This window comes from Panthera onca, chromosome E1, assembly GCF_046562875.1.
Source record: "Panthera onca isolate mPanOnc1 chromosome E1, mPanOnc1 haplotype 2, whole genome shotgun sequence".
In the NCBI taxonomy this organism is placed as follows: Eukaryota; Metazoa; Chordata; class Mammalia; order Carnivora; family Felidae; genus Panthera; species Panthera onca.
In genome coordinates this window covers 15,736,503-15,761,267 of record NC_138352.1, presented here as the reverse complement: position 1 = coordinate 15,761,267, position 24,765 = coordinate 15,736,503, and the positions used below count along the sequence as shown (strand labels likewise).

Genomic DNA, 24,765 nt, shown 5'->3' with positions numbered 1-24,765 from the left:
TTCCCCTCGCGGCGCTCGTCCCGGGCTCGGGGCGGCTCCCGCCTTCGACCCGGTTCCGCAGCGGCCTGGCCCGATGGCGCCTCAGCGGAGGGGCGCGCTCAGGGCGCCCGAGGGCAGCGGGGCGTCAGAGCGCCGGCGCCCGTGCAGGTACAGGGCAGCGTCGGGAGGGGCGAGTTGCGGCGGGCGGGGCGGGGCCGTGTGATGGGCGTGGTCTGCTTGGGGCGGGGCCTCGGGAGCGCGTGCTGCGCAGCTGGGTCGACTCCTCCTCCCCGCCCCGGGGATATCTATGATCCCTGTTTAAAATAATCAGGTGTCCACTCAACACGGTCTGACCATGCTGTGCCCACCTTGGGATTTATTTAACTGGAATTCGTTTTCTTCATATAGCACTGCAAAGGGGGGAGGCACATATAAAAATAAGTCAGATTCCCTCCTTTTCAAGAATTAATTACATATTTAAAGCAAGGGTGCCTTGATCTTTTTTCTTATTTTTTGCAAGTTCTTTAAGCCCTACAGTCACCAAGTTTTTCCTAGACAACAGAGCACACAGTTTCTCAGTTACACACGTGCACACACACATGCATGCAACATCAGTAATTACGTTAGTTAGACGTACAGTTAACCCAGGTTGTGCAAGAAGTGTCTTAATTATGAATGATTTTCATTGTTGCTTGTACTGTCCTCTTGGCTGGCTTGTGGGTGGACTCACACCTTAGTTACGTCCACCAGGGGCACATGTGTGGTTCTGGAGGGTCACTTTCGGTTTCAGGGAACGTGATTGGCATTGGCAACATAGATTCAGGTTCTCCATGAGCCTGGCTGGGCTGGGAGGGACACTGGCCGGCAGCTCATCTGGTTGCCAGCACAGGGCACAGTGAGCCCTGCCTGGTCAGATGGGGCTGGGGGCCACACTCCCCACCATATCCTTCCAGGCTGGCGAGTGCTTCGGGATTGGTTGGGAGTAGCTCTGACCTCTGTTAGGGCAGGAACAGTTTAAGGCTCCCTGTGATTAAGTGTGAACATGCTCCCTGGTCATCGTGGCCCACTTTTCAGCACATGTGAGTGCAGTTGTGTTTTGTCCTCAGCACAAAGAATGTCCGGGCACCTTGGGAGGTGCAGAGGAAGTGGCTGAGAACTACCGTCCTGGGGGCCTGTGCTGTGCTTACTGGGCTCCTGCTCTGGAGCAGCCTGGGGGGTGATGATGGCGTCACTGAGGTCCTGGCTCACCGTGGGGAGATCCTGCCTGGCAGGTTCATTGAGGTGCCCTGCTCGGAGGACTATGACAGTCACCGAAGGTTTGAAGGTAGGCGATGCAGCCTTGGTCTGGGAAAGAGCCTTACGCGAACACCGAACGTGATGCGTTTGAGATGCGTGGGTCTTTCGCTGCAGCGACGTGGTGTGGGGGTCAGGGGGGTACAGTGAAACTTTCCCTCCTTCAGGTCGGTTAACCCACACGTGGGCTGGGAAGTGCAAGGGCAGGCCTGCTGATCACCGAGGTGCCCCACACTGTGGGTACTATCTGTTGGAGGAGACTGCCTGAAGGGACATAACAGAATTGGAAAGGCAGGGATGAGAAAGTTGAAGCCAGAAAAGGCATTAGCTGTAGAGTGTCATTAGGTGTATTTGCTGCAGAAAATGTTGCAACGAAAAATGTCCCTACCAGAAGCCCTTCCTGGTGTCGTGTAGTGTGTCCCTGTGTGTCCCCTTCTGGAGGGGAGGAGGGGAGTGCTGCCCAGAGGCAGCGGCCGCCCTGGAGTTCAGCACCCTGGAGAGCCCCCTCCCCCCCCCCTCCTCCTCCCTGCCCCGCCCCGCCCCGCGCCTGCCCCGGCACTGGGCACTGTCGGCTTTATTTCCTGCACGTTCGTTGCTGCCTGGACGCTTTCTCAGTTTTAAAAACCTAGCCTGCGCCACTGGGTTTTAAGGACAAAATTCAGTTAATTTTTTAATTCGGAGCAATGCTTTGGACCTGAACTGGAAGAAGATTGCCGAGTCTTTCCACTGAGGGGCGCTGTGGTGACGCACACTAGAGGGGATTACCTCCTCCTGACTCCCTCAGCCTTTCCCTCTTAACCTGTGTCCCAGCTTTTGAGAAAGTATTTTTCAAGTAGTTAGAAGTGAAGTTTCTTTTTGCCCATTTAATAATTTAGCCACATTAAAACAGTTTGCGGGGGGGGGGGGGGGGGCACGGGGTTCCAGTTTGGGATGATGAAGGCATTCGGGAGATGAATGGTGATGTTGGCACAACAGTATGAATTTGCCTCGTATCCCTGAACTTGTACACTTAAAAATGGTTACAATGGGGGGCGCCTGGGTGCTCAGTCGGTTAAGGGTCCGACTTTGGCTCAGGTCATGAACCCTCAGTTCGTGATTTCGAGCCCAGCAGTGGTCTGTCTTGCACTCAGCACAGAGCCTGCTTCTGATCCTCTGCCTCCCTCTCTCTCTCTCTCTCTCTCTCTCTCTGTCCCTCCCCTCCCCCACTCTCTCTCTCTCAAAAAAATTTTTTTAAATGGTTAAAATGGTAAATTTTGTGTTATGTATATTTACCACAATAGAAAGAATAGTTAAGGTGTATTTAAAGCTTCTTGGGGCACCTGGGTGGCGCAGTCGGTTAAGCGTCCGACTTCAGCTCAGGTCACTATCTTGTGGTCCGTGAGTTCGAGCCCCGCGTCGGGCTCTGGGCTGATGGCTCAGAGCCTGGAGCCTGCTTCCGATTCTGTGTCTCCCTCTCTCTCTCTCTGCCCCTCCCCCGTTCATCCTCTGTCTCTCTCTGTCTCAAAAATAAATAAACGTTAAAAAAAAAAATTAAAAAAAAATAAAATAAAGCTTCTCGTTGGGGCAGGGGGCTCCTGATGTGGGAGGATCTGCCCCCTGGGGGGTGTCTGGACAGGCTGCTGCACTGTGTTTATGTGGAGTGTGTGCTCATGCACGTGCACAGATGAGTCAGCCATTCAAAATTCACTTTTTCACCCAAATGATGCTCTTCACACTCACATTGAACACGTGTCGCTGATGGACTTTAGCATTTCAAAATTTATGGGGTTTTGGTTCTGTTTAAAAATTGATTTCTGGGGCGCTTAGATGGCTCAGTCGGTTGAGCGTCCAGCTCGGGTCATGGTCTCGAGGTTTGTCAGTTCAAGCCCCATGTGGGGCTCTGTGCTGACAGCTGGGAGCCTGGGTCCTGCTTCAGATTCTGTGTCTCCCTCTCTCTCTGCCCCTCCCCAGCTTGCACTCTGTTTCTCTCTCTCAAAAATAAACATTAAAAAAAATTTTTTTTAATTGATTTTGGGGGCACCTGGGTTACTCAGCTGGTTAAGTGTCCAACTTTGGCTCGGGTCATGATCTCACGGTTCGTGAATTTGAGCCCCTCATTGGGCTCTCTGCTAACAGCACGAAGCCCACTTCAGCTCAGGTCATGATCTCAGGGCTTGTGAGTTTGAGCCCCGTGTCAGGCTCTGTGCTGACAGCATGAAGCCCGCTTCTGATCCTCTGTCCCCCTGTCTCTCTGCCCCTCCCCCTCACACGTGTGTGCTCTCTCTCTCTCTCTCTCAAAATAAATGAACTTAAAAAATGGTTAGATTTTTTTAAAAAATTGATTTCTAACCTAATTGCATTGTAGGCAGATAAAATAATGTGTATGATATCGATCCTCTGATTTTGGCTCAGACTTTCATTTTGTGTTTTTGTAAATGTTCCATATACACCTGAAAAAATGTTTGCTAGTGGTTGCGTGCAAAGTTCTATGTAATTCTCCTAGTCTCCTACCATGTATACAAACCATCTATATATATCCTCATGGATTTCTGCCTCCTTTGTCCATCGAGTACTGAGAGAGGTGTGCAGGAATCTCCACTTCGACTGTGGGTCTGGTAGCTTCTGTCATGTTGACTGTTTCGCGTTTGAGATGGTACTATCTAATGCTGTTTGTCACACCTTCATCTTCGTGGTAAACTGTTCTATCACCTCTAAATATGACCCTCTTTTGCACTGTAATGATTCTTTTGCCTTAAAGTGCATTAGTTATACAGATATCACTCTCCAACTTTTCTTTTGGTGATTATTGTATTTTCTTTTATTAACCCTTCTGTGTCTCATATTTACATTTTTTATGAAAAGCATATATCTGGCTTTTGTTTATAATGAAAACACCTGTGTCAGTAGGATTGTATTTAGCCTTCTGGAATTGAAGCACCCCTCCCCCGATGGTCCTCCAAGTAGAAGTTTATTTTCCCCACACAACAAGGCCCAGAGAGAGCCCCCCCCCCCCCCCGCCCCCAGGTTGGCCTGGTGCTCTGTGAGCCCCTCACCACTTGTACTCAGTGTGTGGCTCACATGGTCTCAGGACATTCTCTGACCTCCAGGCACCAGGCTCATGTTCCAGGCAGGAAGGGGGGGGAGAAAAGATGAAAAGTTAAAGGTCAGCCCAACAGGTCCTGAGTGTCCCAAGTCTCCATCTCATTGGCCAGGACCTGTTGATGGCCCACCTAGTACAAGGGAGCTGGGCCCACCTTAAGTGCTGAAACACAAGGAGTTTGCAGAGCCTGTCTGCCTCTGATGCTCTGCCTCTTCCTGGCCTCATCCACCTGACCCTGGCTCCATCCCCAACTGGGCTTCTTTATCCTCATGCCCCTAAGCAGCTGCACCTCCTGGTTGCAGCGAGGCAGAGGGAGCTCAGGGTGGGACATGTGGTAAGCACATTTGGTGGCAGCTTTTGCTGGGTCCCTGGGATAGGACAGTGACTAGAATTACAAGCACAACTTCAGTTGTCCTGGAAGGACTTTCTCACAGGGACTTAGGAAGGCTGGGTCTGTGGTCATGGATTGTCACGGATGCCGCCTCTGGGGTGGCTCAGGGCTCTCTTCCCAAGGGTAAGCAATGAGCCAGATGCTTCCCAGCGTCCTGCCTGGTGTGGGACCACCAGGAGTGTGCTGTGCCCAGTGGGATGTCAGCGTGTCCTACACAGGATGCACTTACGCTGAGGAATCATTGTCGCTTCTCTGAAATTCATACCTGTTTAGGTGTCCTTTTTTATTTTATTTTATTTTATTTTATTTTATTTTATTTTATTTTATTTTATTTTTTAATGTTTACTTATTTATTGAGGTGGGGGGTGGGCTGCACTGTCAGCACAGAGCCTGATGCGGGGCTTGAACTCATGAACTGTGAGATCATGACCTGAGTCGAAATCAAGAGTTGGACGCTTAACCAACTGAGTCACCCAGGCACCCCTAGGTGTCTTGCATTTTATTTGCCAAATCTGTCCCCCCAATCCTGTGGAAGGCACAGCCCACCCCACAAAACTGTCCCTGGGGAAGGCCAGCTACAGGTAAATCCTCAACAAATGCAAATGGCTCTGTTGGGATTCAGCATGGGGTCAGCATCTCATTCTGGCTATCTCTCTCCAGGCTGCTCCCCTAGGAAGTGTGGGCGGGGCATCACCGATACCGTCATCACCAGGGATGAAGCCCAGAGGATTCGCAGGTACCCAAGCCTTTTCTGTCCTGAACAAGTGTGAAAGTGGGGCTGGGGGACAGGAAACAGACAATTACTACGAAAAAGATGATTTAAAGAAATTCATTTAGAACTCCCTAAGAATTATCTTGTATGCTTCCAAGGGCAAAGGTAGGCTTTTCCAATTTCCAGGAGCGAAGGCTTTTGCCCTCAGTCACGTGGCTGCTGATGGAACCTGCCAGAAGCCTAACCACTCTTCACGGGAAGTGGTTCTGACCTGTAGAGGAGGTCGGGGCAGTGCTGCTTCCATGAGCTGCTGGCGGAGCCCTGGGACACCTGTGGAGGGCAGGTGGTCACTAGAGAGCAGTTCAGTCTCTGTGCCGAGACTGGCTAGGAATTAGCCCTTTGGCCAACTAGCTGTGACTCAGGATGGGGCAGGAAGTCTTACTCAGGTACAATTGACACTGGCTTTTCCTTTGTTGGGATTAAAAAAAAATTTTTATTGTTTATTCATTTTTGAGAGGAAGAGAGAGAGAGAGAGCGCACGCGTGTGGGGGAGGGGCAGAGAGAGAGATCGAGACACAGAATCCGAAGCAGGCTCCAGGCTCCAAGCTGTCAGCACAGAGCCCGACACGGGGATTGAACTCACAGTGTCTGTGAGATCACGACATGAGCTGAAGTTGGACGCTCAACCGACTGGGCCACCCAGGTGCTCCTAACAACAAGATCTTAAGGCTTTGATTTTCCAACAACTTGTTCAGACACAAAAGCTGTTTAGACACACATGCCAAGTGCCCAGTGGAGCAGAGTCTGACCCTCGAGCCGCCTTTTGCCCATGTGCCCAGCCGAGGGTCCCGGCTGCCTTCTGCCCGTGTGCCTGGCCCAGGGTCCCGGCTGCCTTCTGCCGGTGGTGTGCCCAGCTGAGGGTCCCAGCAGGGAGACGGTCCCCATGCTTCTACATAACAGTGTAGGGACTTGTTGGGCAGGAGTCAGCGATATTTCAGGGGCCGATCTGTCCCCAGTACAGCTTCCTGGTAGGCTGTGATTGGTCTGTAAAATGCTCTTGCGTCTCCAGTGATGTGGATGGTCCTGTCAGATGCAGCACAGGCCACCATGGGGCCTCTACCTCCTGAGCTGGGGATTGCAAAGGTGTCCCCCCAGCCTTTGATGACCAGGGGGGGACGCGTCAGCCCAGAGGGACCCAGTGGGGGTAGTTCAGCCTATTTTAGTGGGCACCAGCTCTCAGTGCCAAAGGTGGAAATTAAATTTAAGCTCAGTAGTTTCTAAACTGTGTCATATATAATTAACAAGACCATGATGAAATATTGCCATTTTCTCATTTGGCTTTGCAAATTGAGTCCTTTGGTCTGAATGTGTGTTTATATCATAAACAGTAAATGATCTGTTAACATTGCATTAATCGTGCTGGTTGTTACTTGCCCAGCTATATCATAGACTATTCTACCGACTAAATCTTGACTTACAATGACCTTTCCCCACAGCATAGCCGAGAAGGGGCTGTCCCTGGGAGGATCTGATGGAGGGGTGAGTTCCTGCTTTAGTTTTCTTTATACCCCTTTAACTTGCTCACCATCCGAGGGACAGCAGCACTGGATTTGCAGGGCTCTTGGGTACCCCCTCCCCCCACGCCACATTTGGTGGACATGGGAGTGTCCCCTCTCTTCAGGGTGAGTCACAGCAACCTGCTCCAGATCCCATTCGTATTTCAGACACCCAGCTGGGGGCAGATGGACCTGGTCGCAGGCAGTGAGCTTAGGGGGAGTGAGTTAGGAGCCCAGTGAGGAGGGTGACAAGCCCTGGAAACAGGAGAGGCTGAAGTGGGAGGGCTGCTGGGAAATGGTGGCAGACACACTCCCCAGGCCCCAGGCAGGAGGTGCCCACAGACACGGTGTGGGCACCGTCATCTGTGAGGTGCAGGGGGCTCAGGGCTCACATGAACGACTCACCCCCCCGGAACCTGGGGATAGGACCTTATTTGGAAAAGGGTCTTTGCAGATGCCACTAAGTTAAGGGACTCAAGAGGAGGTGGTTCTGGACTGGGGTGGGCCCTAAGTCCAATGGCGAGAGAGGCAGAAGGAGATCTGAGGAAGAAGAGGAGAAGCCACAGGAAGATAGAGGCAGAGGTGGAAGGATGCCGCCACAAGCCAGGGGATGCCTGGAGCCACCAGAAGCTGGAAGACGCAGGAGGCACTCTCTCCTAGGGCCTCTGGAGGGAGCGTGGCCCTGCCCACACCTGGATTTAGGACCTCTGGCTTCAATAGCTGTGACGGGATAAAGTTCTGCTGGTTCAAGCCCCCAGTTGGTGGTGATTAGTTACAACAGCTGCCGGGAACAGGCGGCCAGCACTGTGTCTCATCTGCCTCCTGGGCAGCCTCTGTCCCTGCGAACCCTGCACGTCAGCTTGCCTTCCTGTGTGGCGTCCTGAACGTGGGTCTCCTCACCCAGTGAGTGGAGCTGTGGAAGATCAGTCCCCTCTGCATTGTTTGGTGATCCCTGGATTATCGCCATTACACGGACCTGAATCAGTCTACATGTTTGAAAGTCCTGGGAAGATTAGTTTACAGACTTTGGTAGAATTTCTAAGTATTTCTCTGATGATCTGCATGGCGTTATTTTATTCTGCAAACTTTTACCTGGAAATTAAGCTCCTTTTATTTCTGTTTGATTTGATTCAGAGGGAGCATTTATTAAAAACCCATTTGTGCACGGACTCATTTCTTATTCATTGTTGGGCATTCCCCCAGGAAATTGTCTTGTGGCAAATTATCAGATTTGATGTCTTTAAGCTCAGTTAACATTTATTTTTTTAAAATTTTTTGTTTTTACATTTATTTATTTTTTGAGAGACATAGAGAGACAGAGCACAAGCAGGGGAGGGTCAGAGAGAGAGGGAGACACAGAATCCAAAGCAGGCTCCAGGCTCTGAGCTGTCAGCACAGAGCCCAACACGGGGCTCAAACTCACAAACCGTGAGATCATGACCTGGGCTGAAGTCAGATGCTTAACCGACTGGGCCACCCAGGCACCCCTCAGTTAACATTTATTAAGCTCAAATTATGTTCAAACCTCCGGGCTGGTTGCGGTATCAATGAGGAAAGATATAGTAGCTTCCCAGACAGCATAAAGATGATTTGTCCTGGTGACCACTTCTCCTAGATATGGGGAAGGGCCCACAGAAGGGAGTGCACAACACTTTGGCCATCCTGTAGAGAGGTATGACTCACTAATTCCACTCCTAGGGATTTCCCAAGAGGATGAAAGCATCTTGTCCGCCAGTGCTCAGAGCAGATTTGTAATAGCCCCAAACTGGAAACAGGCCACGTGGCTGTGGCATCCCGGACCACGGAGTACTCCTTAGCAACAAGGACGGTGGACGTCTGTAGACACGAAGGCATGAGCAAACCACAGAGAGGTGATGCTGAGTGGAAGGAGCCAGACCCAAAAAGAGCGTATCCCACATGATTGCATTCACAGATAATTCTAGAAAGCGTGAATCTGTCATGGCAGGAAGCACATCAGTGGTTGCCTGGGTGGGGAGGGGTGGGTGGAGAGAGGCAGGAGCAGGATGGTAAAGGGGTGCAAGGACATTTTGGGATGTGGTTGTTATCTTGGTGATTGATGGTGGTTCATGGGCGTGTGATGTGTGGTCCCCTTACACCTCAACAGGGCTGAAGGAGGGAGGGTGGGTGGGGTGTGATTCAGCTGCAGGAGTTCACAGACTGTGGACTGTTTTCAGAAAATCGGACTAGGCAGGAGAGAACGAGATGTCCTATATGTACCCTGGGCCCAACTTTCTTGAAACCCAGCACTGCTCCCTGGCCCAGGGCAAGCATAGGCTGGATCTCAGTGGTCTGCATTTACCTTTGGCGACATTCAAACCCCGTCACCCTGTGCCCTGTGCACGTCTTTTCCAGGCGTCCATCCTGGACTTGCACTCAGGAGCCCTGTCTGTTGGGAAGCACTTTGTGAACCTGTACAGGTGAGAGCCCAAGAGGGGCTGCGACCCTCTCTGTGCGGTATGACCTTGCACCCTTGTGCAATTCTTATCTGGGAAGTGGGAGGTGTGGCCCTTCTCATGTGCAGGGTCCCTGTTCACCAGCTGCAGGGAATAGTCTAGTGCTACACCCAGGGAGCGCTTCTTGGGAAAGCAGGACCTACTTGAGGCCTAGGGACAGCTAAAGGAAGTGGGGGGGCAGCGGTACCGCCAGGCTCTGGGGCCAAGGGGAGCTGGAAAGAGTCAGGGGCACTCTGATCCTCCCTGAGGCCAGGAAAGGAAAGGGATTCTCCCAGCCTTGCTGAATGTCACCCTCACTCTGCTGGTATTGACTTCCCTGCCTTTTAATCACATAGTTGTCATTGTAGAGGGAGCAGTTAGGACAAGCTAGTTTTCAGGGACCTACTGGTTAGTTGGAGGAAACACTGAGTTTAAAGGAAATAAGGAAAAGATTTAAATGTTATATAATAAAACGTTAACAATAAACGTTTAATGAAATGTTGCATTTGTTAATACTCTGTTTTTTCGCAGATACTTTGGAGATAAAATACAAACCGTCTTCTCAGAAGAGGACTTCCAGTTGTACCGGTGAGGAGGAAAGGGGTGAGGAGGTCAGATGTGGAGGCAAGTGCAGCGGGCTGAGTGGGGAGGGCCGAGGGTCGGTGTGCCCAGGAGCCCAGCCCAACCGGGGGCGGAACCCAAGTGTGCCCCGCCCACCGGCACTGCCCACCCACCACCTAGACCACACCCACCCCGCCCACCAGGCAACCCCACCCCATCCTCGTCCCGCCCACTAGCCCCGGCTCCACTCCACTCCATCCAGTCCACGCCCACCCACTGCCCCCGCCCACCACGCACCCTAGACCACACCCACCCCGCCAACACCGCCCACTCAACTCAATCCAGGCCACGCCCACCCCTGGCCTGACCCACCCCGGGCGTACGCCAAGCCCTCCCCACCATTCCCCTGGCCTGGCCAGGCCACGCCTACCCCCTTGGTCCCGGTCACACTCGCCCCATCATCACCCTGTCCCCTTCCCCCTGTGGTGTGCCTATCCACTTACACCGGCCTAGTCCAAGCCTGCCCCTGACCACACCTCCCAGTCCGTGGCCCACTGGTCACACCCATCCAATCCACGCTTCGACCACGCCCTCAAAGACCACCACCCATCCACGCCCGCCGGCCACGCCCCAGCAGCGTCCCCTTTCAACCCCGCCCCCTCCCCCCCCCCCCCCCCAGCCCCTGGCTTGTCGTGGGCATGTTGGGAACAGAGGGTCTCACGAGAGGTGAAATGCACCGTTCACTTTGTTGGAATCCAGGCAGGTGGATGAAGGGGTGGTACCTCTCTGCCCCCAGGAGGCCAGGGATCCCAAACCCCAGCGAGTGGCCGCAGAAATACTGAGGGGAGGCGGGGTTGTGCGGACTGGTCTACTCTCCCGGCTCCGAGGTTTCCTTCTTCCCCTGGCTCCTCTCCGGCCCTCTGCGCAGTCAGGGCAGACGTGCGGAATTCACCCGAGCACGCTTTGTGCTGGTGGGTAGTACGCAGGGCAGCCGCCTCCGCAGCTGTGGGTCTAGCCAGGCCATGGCCCTCACGCCACCCAGTGGAGGCTGCGTGTGCCCCTCGGCCCAGGGCTGTTCTCTGGCCTTCATGACAGCTCACGGATACGGAGGCACATCCAGCCTCAGGGGGGTCCAGCAGCTCTTGTAACCGCCGTGCAGGGCTGTGCCCACTCCCCAGTCACACCACACATGCCAGTGCCACCCCCACTCGGTGCCCTGTCAGACACAGCCCTCCTGTCCTGGCAGCTCCCCCACTGGGGCAAGGTGTTCGTTTGTTTTTGTTTTGTTTTGTTTTGTTTTTTATCTTGGGGAGAGGAGAAGGGCAGAGAGACAGAGAATCCCAAGCAGGCTCTCCGCTGCCAGCACAGAGCCTGACTCTGGGCTCCTTCCCATGAACCGTGAGATCATGACCTGAATCCGAAATCCAGAGTCTGGCTCTCAACCGACTGAGCCGCCCAGGTGCCCCAGGAGTGTTTTTGTTTTTTACTTAAAACTTTTAACTTTTAGATAATCAAGACTTCCGTACTGTTTTGAGAACTAGCACAGGGAGACCCTGTTGTACCCTCCACCCAGGATCCCTGACTGCAACTGCTTCGTGTGAGAGTAGGGCGTCGCCCCCAGGATGTGGCACCATGCCACCTTTTTGTTCAGATTCCCTGCTTTCACCTTATTTGTGTGAGTGTGTGCAGTTCTGTCCCCGTGTGGGTCATGTAAGGGCCGCCAGTCACGCCACCGGGCATCCCGTCCCCACGCGGCCCCCACTTTGCCCTTGTGCGCCCTCAGCTCCAGCACCCATCCCCAGCCAGCAGCCAGCAGGCCTCCTGGGCTGGAAACACAGCTGCCGCTTCCCCTTGGTCACGTCTCCAGGGAGACAGCTGGAAAACAAAGCTGGGCTACGGGTCCAGAGAGAAGTGAGGGGTCGGATGAACTCTACACATGAATAGTAACGGCAGTGAGTGGTGCACTTGATCCCTGCCATGCGCTAGTGACCTCACTTGGTGGCTGTGAAGTCTGGGCCTGGAGCACGACAGGGTCTCCTGGTGCAACCAGCCGGGCACTGGTGGTGCAGGAGCCTCAGTCTGTGATTACCCAGTGACCAGTTAACGTCGTTCACCATGTTACCGTTTAGTAAAAAGTGTGGGTCGGTATCTTCACGTTCATAAGGTCGATGAAACATATGAATGAACACCGTGAATGAAGGGAAAACAGCAGATTTCTGTCTCATTTGAGTGTGAACACGCAGAGAGGAAGGGTGTCGGTCACCTCTGTAGTCTGGAAGGGCTTGCGGTCGCACACAGAACCCAGGAAGGGTTGCACAAATGAAAAAGAGTTTGTATTTCTGGAGAGAAAACCCAGTCGGTGGTTGCACCCAGAAGCATGCGTGCTGTCGCTGGGCACGTGGGCACTGGATATGATGGCTCCCAAGAGGCAGGCGATGCCCCCTGTGTTCTAGTGCAGCTTAAGGTTTAGTAAATGAGATTGGTAATTATCAATGAAGAAAGAGGGAAGGAACCAATCAGTTTCACACAATAAACCAATTGTTAAATAATAATAACTAAAAAAATAATGAAAACTTTTCAAAATATGTTGTTGAAGAGTGTTGTCAAGTAGATGGCAGTGTTTAGGGAAATCTTTTTTCTCATCTTGTCTATTCTATGGTTAAAAATAACCGAGCATTTGGAGACATGACCAGAATATTACCAGCACGAGATACCAGTGTGATCTAATTTATGGTCTAGATCATCACAGAGCACATCTGCAGGGTGACAGAGCAGGGTTTGGGTGACCTCTCCACTGCTGTCTCCCACACAAGGATTCCGATAATTCACAGAAAATGCAACGCTCCGTCTGTGGGTCTCACAAACCTGGAAGGAGAATGGTGGCTGAGATGGGCTATCTGGCCAATGTTCAAGGCAAACATTTGGTCTGAACCGTTCCCCGCACCACAACTCGGGCTGTTACACTCAGGACCACGTCCACGTCGTGTCCTGGACTCTGAGTCACCAAACCGCCTTTTCTGGATGTGCCGAAGATAAAAACCACCAAATCGCTTCCAGACTTTTCTCAGCCGCCATCTGTGCGCTGACATCAGGGAGAATACACAGCATGATATGCACAGAAGCCAGAACCATGAAAGCTGAGGACTGTCCTGGTGGCCCCGTGGGAGCCGTCGCCACAGCGGGAACCGTCGCCACAGCGGGAGCCGTCGCCACAACGGGAACCAAGAAGTGGAAGGCCAGTGTGCCCCAAGTGGGCGGGGCTCTTTCTGGCTCCGAGGTGGAAATGTTGAGTTGGTGAACATAGAATGAAAGTGAGGAAACCAGGAGAGAGAAGCAGAAAGTACTGCAGAAGCTGAGAGAGGAAGCTTGTGCGTGGAGTGAAGCTGGGATTGATTCCCGGAGGAGCACCATCGCTTTGTCAATGCGTCATCCACACCGTGTGCTGTTTGGTGACAGATGGAAGAATATCATGAGTCTCTAAGTTCTTTCAGTTTGTCGGACTCTGACATTTGGCTAAGCTCTGAAATGCTTTGGGCCTTGAAGGTGAACAAAGATGAAGAAACGGAGCCCGCTGGATAAGTGATGTGCTCATAAGTACTTTTTATGACTTGGGTGATAAGAGCTGCTGAATGCATATGTCCCTCCTACCCCATGGAGGAGTCCGAAGAATTCTGAACATAATTGTTGGTCCAGCAGAAGTTCCATGGGCATCACTAATGTTAGAATAACTACTTACTGAGATGAGTTTGGGGGAGCCCCACCCCAGGAAGGGTCTAGCGCACCCCCAGTTAGTGCCCTGCCTTGTGGGAGTGCCCTTGAGCACGTGGTGTGCATGTTGAAGCATCATCATCAGTGGTTTGGAAATGTTGGAATGATTTATGTCCTGTTGGGCTGGAGCTCCATCATTTGTGGTCCTAGACCTAGTTTACCATATCTTCTCTAAGTGTGCACACAGGTAGGTACCTGTGTGTGCACATGTATGTGTGTGTGCACACCTGTACACGTAGGCGCGTATGGGTGTGTACACGTACGTACGTGTATATGGGAGCAGGTATGTGCATGCGTAGATGTGTATGGGAGTTAGTGTGTTTGGGGTGTGTACGTGTGTGCGCATGTGTGTGGGCATGTATGTAGGTAGGTACGTGTGTGCACGTGTGTAGACGTGTGTAGGTAGATGGACAGCAAGTGCATGTGTCCGCCTCACAGGTGTGGCTCAGCCTGTGTAGCGTTGCTCCCCTGCCTCCCGGCCTCCCAGGAGTCGGCTCCCTGGGGCTCTGTGGAATGGGCCGTGCAGGTCAGCAGTGGTCCAGGGAGGGTGGTGCCCCCACCACGAATGCCCGTGTGGTGAATTGTGCCCCGTGGCACCTCGCCACACAGCCGCGTGTGTAGGGCTGGGAGCCCAGACCCCTGGACGTGCCAGGGAGGGGCTGGTGTCTCCGGGGGCAGCACCCCTCTGCCGCGGCAGGAATGGCCCGAGCCCCTGACCACGTACAGTGCAGCTCTCAGACAGGGCCGAGGTCGTCCTCCGGGCCTCTGTCGGGAGCACGTGCACCCTGTGCAGAGGGCCGCTCGCCCCGCAGCCGCCTGTCTGTCCCCGTAGACGGGGCCCCCGCCCTTGGCCATGCCCCAAGGAGCCGGTCCTCAGGGTTCCTGGCTCTGCACACGATGCGCCTTCACACGTGCGTGGGCCACACGTACGTCTGTCCATCTTGCTGCTTTCCCACAGCCGTGTCACTCTGTAGCGTGGCGCTGCGTGGGCTCCGTGGGGCCCGTGGAGAATCCTCTCCTCTGAGGCTGCGCTGCTCCTGGGTGACGCCTGTGTCCTCTCTACAGGGACGTGCGGCAGAAGGTCCAGCTCACGATCGCCCAGGCTTTTGGCATCAGCGCATCTTCGCTGCACCTGACCAAGCCCACGTTCTTCTCCCGCATCAACAGCACCCAAGCCCGGACGGCACACGACGAGTATTGGCACGCGCACGTGGACAAGGTGGGCACCCGCTCTCCAGCATGGGCCCCGGGGCTTGTTCGTGGCTGCCCGAGCTGCCCGCCCGGGTTTCTGAGTGTCCACTGTGGCCTTTCTGTGGTTGGGGTTTTACACATCTTTGTCTCTGATGCTCAGGTGTGTCCCGAACCCCGAGGATGTAGTCGGGGGGGGGGGGCGGGAACCTGTCCCCAAGTGATGGTGAAAAGTGCTTTAAGAAGTGGTGGGCACTCTGTCCTCTGTGGCCGTCTCCACTGGCGCCATAAGCTTCACCACGTGTCCCCCGGGCAGCCTTCTATTGCCCCTGCAGCTGCAGGTGGCCTCTCCTCGGGCCTGCCTGCCCCGCCCCCATGTTCTTCCTCTTCATGGGAAGATCTCTTGACCACTCCGGACCCTCTGGATTTCCCGTCCTTGCTCTGCTCTCGATCCGTGATGTTGACCAGCTGCAGGAGGAGCCCGTCCCTGCCTGTCCTGCAGCCACCCCACCCCCCACCGCCCTGCACACCCACGGTCTCGGCATGCTGCCAGGGGAGACCTGCCTCGGGAGACACCCGAGGGCTGCCATGTGCTCAGGTGACCCAGGACACCCCTCGTGTCCCTAGATGCTAGAACAAAAGAAGCAAGTGGAAAATACCCAGAACCGGGGTGAGTGATGAGGCAGGTTGGGATGCACGCTTGCAGATGTGGCTTTGGCTTCAAGACCAGCCAGACGCCTAGTGTCTGTTTCATCTCGACTGAGCTGATGGAGGAGGCACCATGCATGGCTGCGAGCACTTGCGTGTGGTTAGTGAAACTGAGGACCCCGACGTGTAATCGGCTCAAGCCAGTGTAAACAGAAGTGGCATCTGTGGCCAGTGGCTCCCGTGTGGGCCCACGCCGCTCTGGGGCTCCACCAGATTCAGGCCGGGAGTGTGGGGTTTCTGGCCTCCAGGTGGCAGGCACCATGTGCTCAGATCCGGCTGTGATGGAGCCCCATCCCCCTGCACCTCGTGGCATTGGCAGCTTTTGACCCATTGGTAACCACGGTCAGATCATCATTCGGGGACAGGGTGAGACCTTTGGTGTCAGGTGATCGCAGACACTACAGAGGCAGAAGAGGGTGTTCTGGTGCTGAAGGAAAAGACGATGTATGCGGAGGACAGACAGGTACTTCCAGCACACAGAGAAGGGGGCCCCACGCGTGAGCTGGAGTCCAGGAGGATTTCCTGCACAAAGGAAGGACAGCCGTCCACACACCAGGAAGAGTCGGTTCAAGAGAAACATGCCCTGGCCGCGTTCTCGAAGATCATACTCTTCAAGCGGGAAGAGGCAGGCCCCGGTGACAAGTCGGAAGCTGCAGGCTCTCCAGAGGGGTGCTTAGAGCCAGGAGGCCACAGAAGGGTCTGTAGGAGCCAGGGCAGTGCGAGCAGCCAAGGACCGCTCACACGTGGGCATGGCGAGAAGACGTCCTCAGACACAAGAGAACTGGACCGTGGCACCTGCTCGTGATCCGCGGGGCTCCTGTCTCTAGCTCAGGACAGACTCCCCACCAGAGCCCGCTGCTTCCAGTTTCCTCCTTACCCGGGTCCCCGGTTTTCACGTGAGCTTTGGGGGGGTTCCTGTGCAGCATCTGGGGATGGGTGGGTATGAGAGGGTCAGGCTCCTGGACCCTCCTGCTGTACCTGGGTCTCTTTTAAGCTTATGTGGCTCATGTATGCTTTCAACTCATGTGAGGTTCACTGCTGAAGGTGTTCTAGAAGCAGGCCCTGGGAGATCGTGGTCTCCCATCACCCTGGTGTTTGTTTGGTGAACGAATATCAGTTAAGGCGAAGCCAAGATGGGCTCTTGGTGGGGTTGTGGAGCCAAGCCCAGGTGTGTAGAATCCAGCTTCATGTGGCCTGGTGCAGAGGGCACAAGGTGATGTGGGGTCTCCATCACCACAGCAGCCTTGCTGGTTGGCCACCTCATGTCAGGAGATGACTGTTGTCATGGTGATGGGGGTAAAGATGGTGGCAGGGGAGAAGGCTCTTCAAGCTGTGGTCAGACATGTCGCAGGAGGTTGGCCCGGGGCTTCTGCGTCCCGTTCCCATGATGCCTACAGGTGTCAGTAAAATCTTGTAAGACTGGCTGTCAACCCAGCAGCTTAGAGGGAGGGGTCGGGCTGCGCGTCAGGGCTGGCGGGGTGACGTTTCAGACTAATTCTTAGACTCTTCCGTTACTGTTCCTCTCCTACCCCAGACTTGCTAATTGAATGGTTCATCAGCCTGGAATACATTGTTATGTGATTAAAATTCTTTGCACGAGAAAAGTGCATCTCTCACTAATTCCGTTTATTAATTATTAAAGCTCTTTGTTCTGATCTGTGTCACTGAAGCCCTTGGAAATTACATCTTCCTTTCATATTACAGTTAGCTTCTCCTCGGCAGCCCGAGGTTTTAAACCAAACCCTGAAGGTGTCACATTGAAAACGTGTCTGTGCGGCAGCCCTGGCCTGCAGTGGCTTCCAGGGGTCCCTTCCGTCCCCGACTTCGGGGCATCTGAGGAAACAAACGATAGCCGCCCCCTGTTTCCATTCCTTCGTCCAGGCGGGAGTGGGGGTCGATTCTCAGAGGGTCTGTGCTCAGACGCACCCCTCCTCTGCAAACGAGCATCTACACAAAGAGGGTCAGACACAAAAGGACAGATCCCGTGGGATCCCATGGCTATGAGGTCTCTAGAGTTGTCAGAAGGGTCGGCACCAGGGGGCGGGGGGCAGGGGTGAGCGTGTAATGGGACAGTTTCCATGTGGGAGGTTGGAGTTCTGGAGACAGACAGGGGATGGTGGCACAACAGTGAGAACATGCCTGCTGCCCCCCGGGCTGCACACTGAGGTGGTTAAATGGTAAATTTATGGCACGTGTTTTTACTAGCGTTAAGAACAAAGGTTGGAGTCGCCCAGCATCTGAAAGAGCGACAGCACTTGCCGTTGCTGCTGGTGCAGAAGACTGGCCCTGCAGGTCAGCGATGACGCTGCCACCGTCCCAGGAATCGCTATGGTGCCGGCTTGTCTGCCCCGCGTACTGCACACGCTGCCTTTCCGGAAGACAGCTGTCCGGGCGTTTGAGCTGTGCCAGAGTCCCAGCAAAAACACACGACCGTGGGCTCAACCAAGGTGTTTCTGAAGTCAAGAAGGCAGTGAGCGGCCCCTGTTAGGTGCACGTGTTGTATGCTGACCTCTGAAGGCTGAGAGCGGTGTCCTGGGCTTGTGTGCCCCACGAGCACCTCGATGGTGATGCGCTCCCTCCCCTCTGCCCACAGGTGACCTATGGCTCCTTTGACTACACCTCGCTGCTCTACCTCTCTGACTACCTGGACGACTTCGGCGGAGGGAGATTTGTGTTCGTGGAGGAGGGGGCCAACAAGACAGTGGAGCCAAGAGCAGGTAGGGCCCTCACGCGGCAGCCCCAGGCATGGGCAGATGCCCAGCGATGCTGCGCTTGCCTGGATGCGTCTGCTGGTCCTGGACACCCAGGGGCCCCATCGCCCACGGTCGCTGCCGCCATGGCACAGCGGTTCCCAGAGCCCGCCCCTCCCTGCCCTGTAGTGCACTCCCCAGAGGGACTCAGCAGCTCACGTGAGGTGATACTCCCAACCTGACGATGTCGATAACAGCGCTGAGCACTGGGGCTTGCCTCCCCGGACACAGTGCGGACACTCAGCTGCCCAGTGAGCAGGTGCTGGGCAGATGACGTGTCCCTCCCTCTGGCACTTGTGGGGAAGAGGGGGGACTCACAGACAGACCCGGCCACTTGGCTCCAGCCCAGGTACCTCGGACAGCGCCAGTGCTGTCCACCTGCTGCCGCGTCTCACCTGTGCCTGTGGCATTGTCCTCACCTGCTCACTGGGCTCCTGCCGGCTGGGAGCTCGGTCAGGCCAGTGAGGGTGCCCACCTGGCTTGGCCAGAATGTTCCTGTCAGCCATGGGGCAGTCCCCCAAGCCGGTGGGTCCAAACTGCTCCTTGTAGTAGCTCTGAATTGGACACCAAGTGGCTTGGAAATCAAAAGGCATAAAAAAGAAATTAAACCGCTCGGGGTTTGCTCTCCTCCCTCCATGGGGTGAGCACAGGAAGAGGTGTAGACCTGGGCTCAGTCAGTGGGCAGGAGGGGCCCTGGACACCCTGCAGTTCCAAGGCTTTAATGGATAAAGAACCAGAGAAGCTTCTGTCACTGAGGCTGGGTGTTACATGCACATGCTTTTGAGAGGTGCCCTTGTTGTCCCAGAGAAAAAGAACACGCAGGATTACAGACACTGAGTTTCTCTCACACGCTTGGTTACTCAGTTGCTGAGTCCAATCTCTAAGTTGTTTACTGAAGAGTGTAAAAAGCCAGAAAGTACCTTTTTGTGAATACTGAAATGTTTTGTGTTTATAGAATTGGGTGGGCAGTACAACTCGATGCACCCCTGGAAGACATAGTCCTGGAGGATGTGGCCTTGGGGCACACGGCCCTGAGGGACATGGTTCTGGGGGTCGTGGCCCTGGGAGACTCTCCCCTGGGAGACCCACTGCTGGGGGACGCAGGTCTGGGGGACGTGGCCCTGGGGGATAGGTTCTAGGGGACGTGGTTCTGGGAGACATGGTCCTGGGGGACATGGCCCTGGGAGGCATGGTTCTAGGAGACGTGGCCCTGGGAGACAAGATTCTGGGGGATGTGGCCCTGGGAGCCACACCCACCAGTATAAATGTTACAGGTCTGTCTTGCTCTTTGCCTCGTGTGGTGAGTTAGCAGCGCTGGTCCCTGGACAGATGGTGATTTCATTCTCTGCTAATAATTTCCTTGTGGTTCTGATACGAGTGGCCTGCCACTGGGTTCTTCAGAGCATTTCTGTGGTACCTACTCTTACTTAATTACTATGGACTTTTCACCCGTCAGAATCAAGTGTAGGGCTTACCTGCTGGTTGGACAGGACAGAGGGGCTCAGGATTGTGCAGCCGGTGCCGTACTTTTCTCTAGTTACCACACCGGCACTTGATGGGGTCTGAGGGCCTCTTTCCAGGTGGACAAGATGAGAGGCAGCCACACTATTTTATACGATTGACTGTGTGCTGTCCCTGCCTGGGGCTCAGCGAGGTACATTCGTCCCCACAGACATCGTGGGAGCTGTCGTTTGACTCTGGAGAGACGCACAGCAGCTCACCCACCAATGAGACCAATTTAAGTGTTATGGTTCTTGCTTTGGACAGTCTCTCCTCTCTTGTGGAAATTCACAGGAAAATACACACAATAAAATACACACTTACATTTTCCCACTCATTCGATCTTTCCAGAACCCTCACTCTTTTCCATAGACCTGGGTTTCCAATGGGGACCATTTTTCTTTGGCCTTAACACTCCTAGCCCCATGGGTCTGCCGGCTGTGGCTCTTCTGTAAATGCCCTCATTTCACCTTTTCTAGCATATTTCCACTGGCTGTGAAATTCTGGAGTGATAGAATTTTCCTTTCTCTGTAGAAACATCATTTTATTTTCAGGTTCCATTCTTGCTGAGGGAGAGTCGTTGTCAGGGTCACTGTCCCCGTGGTCACTGCCTTTTTTCTCTGCTGCTTCCAAGATTTTCCCAAATGACTCATTTCATCTGTTTGACTGTGATGGGCCTCCGCGTCCCACTCGGGGTTGGCTACACCGATTGGATTGGATTGGATTAAAAGCCAGGTTTTCACGACTTTGGGGAAAGTTTGGGTCATTGTTTCCTCAAGTTCTCTTTTTCTGTCCCAATGTTAACTTCTTCTGAGGCTCCAACAGCATGAATGGTGGAAGGCTCTGTATTGTCCCAAGGTCCTTTTCTCTGCTCTTCAGCACCTCTGTCTACAAACTGTGCGGAAATGCTGGAAGGGACACGGAGACCCCTACTGTTACTGTGCGTCCACAGACACTTGAGAACTGCGTCTGTCTACATGGGCAGAGGGGGTGGAAGGGCACGGGAGGCCGGTGGCCGCTGTGCAGACAGGCCTGGCTGCTGTCCCATGTCTCAAGTTTGAATCAAGAGACCAAGGACAAGATGTGTTTTAAAAATGTAAGTCTTGGGGTGCCTGGGTGGTCAGTTGGTTGAGCATCCAACTTCGGCTCAGGTCATGGTCTCACGGTTGGTGGGTTTGAGCCCCGTGTCAGGCTCTGTGCTGACAGCTCAGGGCCTGGAGCCCACTTGGGATTCTGTGTCTCCCTCTCTCTCTGCCCCTCCCCGACTTCCACTCTGTCTCTTTCAAATAAACATTAAAAAATAAATAAATAAATGTAACTCTCAGAAAGTGTGGTGGGTCCGGATTGCTCTGGGAAAGCGTTTCCTTCCCATGGGGGTGGCTGGGCTGGTCCAGAGGAGGGGACTGCACTGTGTGTGAGTTCCAGGAGCCCCCAGGCTCACACTCATAGGTTTCCTGTGTGTTCACCATTTCTTTTGCTCTGTTGTTTCCAAACAGAGCCCGGTTCTCTGTTTACAGCTAGAAAGCAGGGCGTGTCTGAGGTGGCTTCTTCTCTCCTTTGCAAAGATTGCGGTCAATTTGCAAGTATTGATGGAAGCAGTCAACTGTCCAGCAGTGGCTTTGTGGGTTTTTTTATTGTTTTTTGTGTTGTGGGTTTTTGTTTTGTTTTGTTTTGTTTTAATTCTTTTTATCTTAGAGAGAGAGAGCATAAGCAGGGGAGGGGCAGAGGGAAAGGGAGAGAATCCCAAGCAGGCTCCATGCTTAGTGCAGAGCCTGACACAGGGCTCAATCAATGCCACAACCCTGGGCTCATGACATGAGCTGAAATCAAGAGTCGGACGCTCAACCGGCTGAGCTGTAACTGTGAAGGGAAATGTGGTTGTCATGGGGCCTTGCCACGCGGCCAGAGCATAGTACCTGCTGAATCTCAGGTTCCTCCGTCATGGCTTGGTAATGGTCAGCTCGCTTGTAGAAAATTCTATAGTGCTGTGTGCAAGGCCAGTTAAAGACAGAAGCAGTTGAACATGGAATTGTCTGAAAATGGACAGGTTGGAAGGGCCCCTACTCTGGACTCCCAGAAGCTGCCTTTCCCTAGGCAGAAAGGTGAAGACCATTTATCTCAACTTGAAGGGAGCTGACGAGGCATTGGGTGTTTTGTCTTGACATATCTTTCTTGATTCTTTGGTAAGACATTGCCATCACTCTCCAGGGTTTGGTTTTGTCTGACATGGGAGTAGAACCTGAAAGCCTGTGAGGGATGGGCCTGGGGAGGTCACGTGGCCTGTCGGGGCACCCTGGACGGTGCTGGCAGGACCTGGCCCCCACATCTGGGCCCACCCACCACAAAGAGGGCCAGGGCGGGGGCTGGGGTGCCCCTCACGCATGGAGGTGTCCTGCTGCAGCCGTTCCCATGGTGGGTACACCTGTCCTATTTCCTGGTTTGCTGTGTCAGGGCCGGCCATGTGTGTGGCCTCCGGGTCACTTCCCTCTTCTCTCTTCTGTCCTAGGCCGGGTGTCCTTCTTTACCTCAGGGTCCGAGAACCTGCACCGTGTGGAGAAGGTCCACTGGGGCACCCGCTACGCCGTCACCATCGCCTTCACCTGCAACCCCGACCACGGGATCGCAGACCCTGAGTTCACGTAGCCCTCCTGTTCACGGTGCCCTCCCGCTGGGAAGCAGCCACACTGAACAGAACGTCCTCCTCTCCCCATTTCAGCCCATTTCCTTTGAACAAGGTGCCTTATGAATCACCCTGGATTTTGATTTCCTGATGTTTCGATCATTTGTCGTCCGTAAGTAAATTAGGGGGAAGCAGCTTTTCACCACCAAGCACTGTGTGTTTGCTTCGGCGTGCTGTTGACATCAGGCCCAGAAGCTAGCAGCGACCCTTCCCCAAGAGGGGATCCCGGGGCCCTGGGTGGAAATTCCCATTTGTGAACAGATAATCATTTGCCTGGGCCTCATCCAGATTCATCCGCCGAAGACTGACTTTTGAATGTGGATGATGCCATGACCTGTAGAGAAGGTCCAGTGAGTGCACGGCTCTGGGAGACACGTTGGGGGCCGAGGACCTGAGACATCAGTGATGTGAGTCCCTCCTGACGCGGCATCTTCCAGAAACCAAGCTGGTCACACCCTGCAGGAGCCCCGGTGATGCTCTGCATAGGAAGGCAGGGTGCGGGGTAGGCCAGGTGGGGCAGCGGGAATCGATTCCCCAGACGGCACGTATAATCTGGGGCAGCGCCGGCAAAGTACAAAGCAGCAGATCAGACATCGTGACGGTGGATTGAGGCCAAGCAGAGGACAGGACACCAGTAAACTAACCGTCAGCTGAACCTCAGGCCCCTAGGCTCCAGGAGGCCGCGGGGAAGGAAGGAGCGTCACTGATTGCTCGTCCAGACCCTTTTGGACTGACTGACGTAAATACCGGTGTTCAACTTGATCTTGAATTTCAGAAGAAGTGAGTGTAGGGCTGGCCCACTGCCCTCCCTGAATCCAGGTAGCCCCTCCCTGGGCAGGGGCTCTGCAGGTTCCTGTTCACCGTCCCAGCCTCCCACCTGCCCTCCGTTCCCCACTTCACCCCCACCAGCTGTGTGCTGTGCCCCACAGAGTGGCAGGGGAAGGTCCGCAGCCGGTGACCAGAGCGGGTGCCCGAGCCCTGTTCCCCCTGCAGCCCTGCCCTGAGCTTTCTTCTGGGTCCACACCTTGGAGGCCAAGCAGACCCAACAGAGCTGGGGGTACAGGCAGTCCCTCATCCTGAGAAGGCCTCATGGTGGGCATGATGGGTGACGTCCCAATCCCTGTGGACACAAGAGGCAGGGGTTCGTGATCTTGCCCCAGTCACACAGCTGGCCAGTGCCAGCTTGAGCTCTCTGGGTTTCCCGGGCCCAGGAGCATTCCCTGTCCTCTTGTGCCCCTTGCTAGAGAAGACAGATGTGAGGGGGGCCTATTCCTGGAAAATGCCCATGAGGGTGAGGAGGGGATGGGCGCCATCCAGGGTCTCCACGTGCCCAGGGTGGGTTACTGGACCAAGGCTTTGTCCCCAGGAAAAAGTGGGCCATATGTTTATACCTGCCCCCCCCCCCTCCTGGGTCCCCAGTCCCCAGAACAGACCCCAGCCACACAGCCGAGACCCTCCTTACCTGTGGGGCTGCTGGGGGCTGACAGGTTTTGTGGGACAAGGGAGCATGGTGGTGAGGTACTGGCCATATGGCGGGCCTCTCTGTGCCTGTCTCTGTGGGCCAGTGCAGGGGGGCGGGTGGGTTTGGCTGTCCGCAAGCCATTGGCGAGGCCTCGTGCGGGTCTTGGCTCAGACACACTGTGTTCGGGGGCCTTGGTAAACATACCCCTCAGAAGGAAGTCCAGACCCCTCAGATGGGTCAGGACCCAGCTGTGAGACCCCAGCTGGTACCCCAACCTCAGCCACCCCTCCGTCTCCTGCCCAACACAGGTGGGCACACCTGCCCGTGCCGTTGGTCAGCGCCTCCCTCACCCCTAAAGTCACCCACCCCAAGGCCCCCTCCTGACTGTCCAGAAGGCTCCTGGCTACCAGCTGCATGCTGCCCAAACTGGCATGCAGTGGGCACAATCTGTCCACCTCCATTCTGCCCAAAGGCCACGGGCTGGGGGAGGGAGGGCGCAGAACAGGAAGGGGGGGTGCGTTGGTAGGGAGAGGGCAGAAATGGAGGCGCCCTCCCCGGTCAGGCCCCACGCCCAGCCCTCACTTGGCCCCAAGCCCCTTGGCTCAAGGCAGCCTCGGGATTTTAGGCTGACACATAGCTGTGGGGTGAGACACAGGCTCTGGGCTTTCAGTCCTGCTGCAGGGGG

General features: G+C 54.6%; 1 protein-coding gene across 2 annotated transcripts; it reads left to right on the top strand.

The window, feature by feature from the left end:
- The first annotated feature begins 40 nt into the window (after positions 1-40).
- Positions 41-22,767, top strand: OGFOD3 (2-oxoglutarate and iron dependent oxygenase domain containing 3). 2 transcript variants are annotated; one of them, XM_060645062.2, is made up of 9 exons: positions 41-147; positions 1,086-1,303; positions 5,403-5,478; positions 6,951-6,993; positions 9,384-9,448; positions 9,995-10,051; positions 14,858-15,011; positions 18,282-18,405; positions 22,445-22,767. In XM_060645062.2, exons 1-9 carry the CDS (start codon positions 74-76, stop codon positions 22,579-22,581), a joined length of 948 nt encoding a protein of 315 aa, XP_060501045.2. In that variant the 5' UTR covers positions 41-73; the 3' UTR covers positions 22,582-22,767. The 2 variants fall into 2 exon arrangements, with proteins under 2 accessions (XP_060501045.2, XP_078294094.1); XM_078437968.2 differs by lacking the exon at positions 22,445-22,767 and adding an exon at positions 20,818-22,413.
- Positions 22,768-24,765: the final 1,998 nt, after the last annotated feature.

Coding starts and splice junctions, on each gene's coding strand:
- OGFOD3 (XM_078437968.2), top strand. CDS start 74: ATGGCGCCTCAGCGGAGGGGCGCGCTCAGGGCGCCCGAGGGCAGCGGG. Junction 9,449..9,994: donor CACTTTGTGAACCTGTACAG/GTGAGAGCCCAA, acceptor GTTTTTTCGCAG/ATACTTTGGAGATAAAATAC. Junction 18,406..20,817: donor GACAGTGGAGCCAAGAGCAG/GTAGGGCCCTCA, acceptor TCTGCTCTTCAG/CACCTCTGTCTACAAACTGT.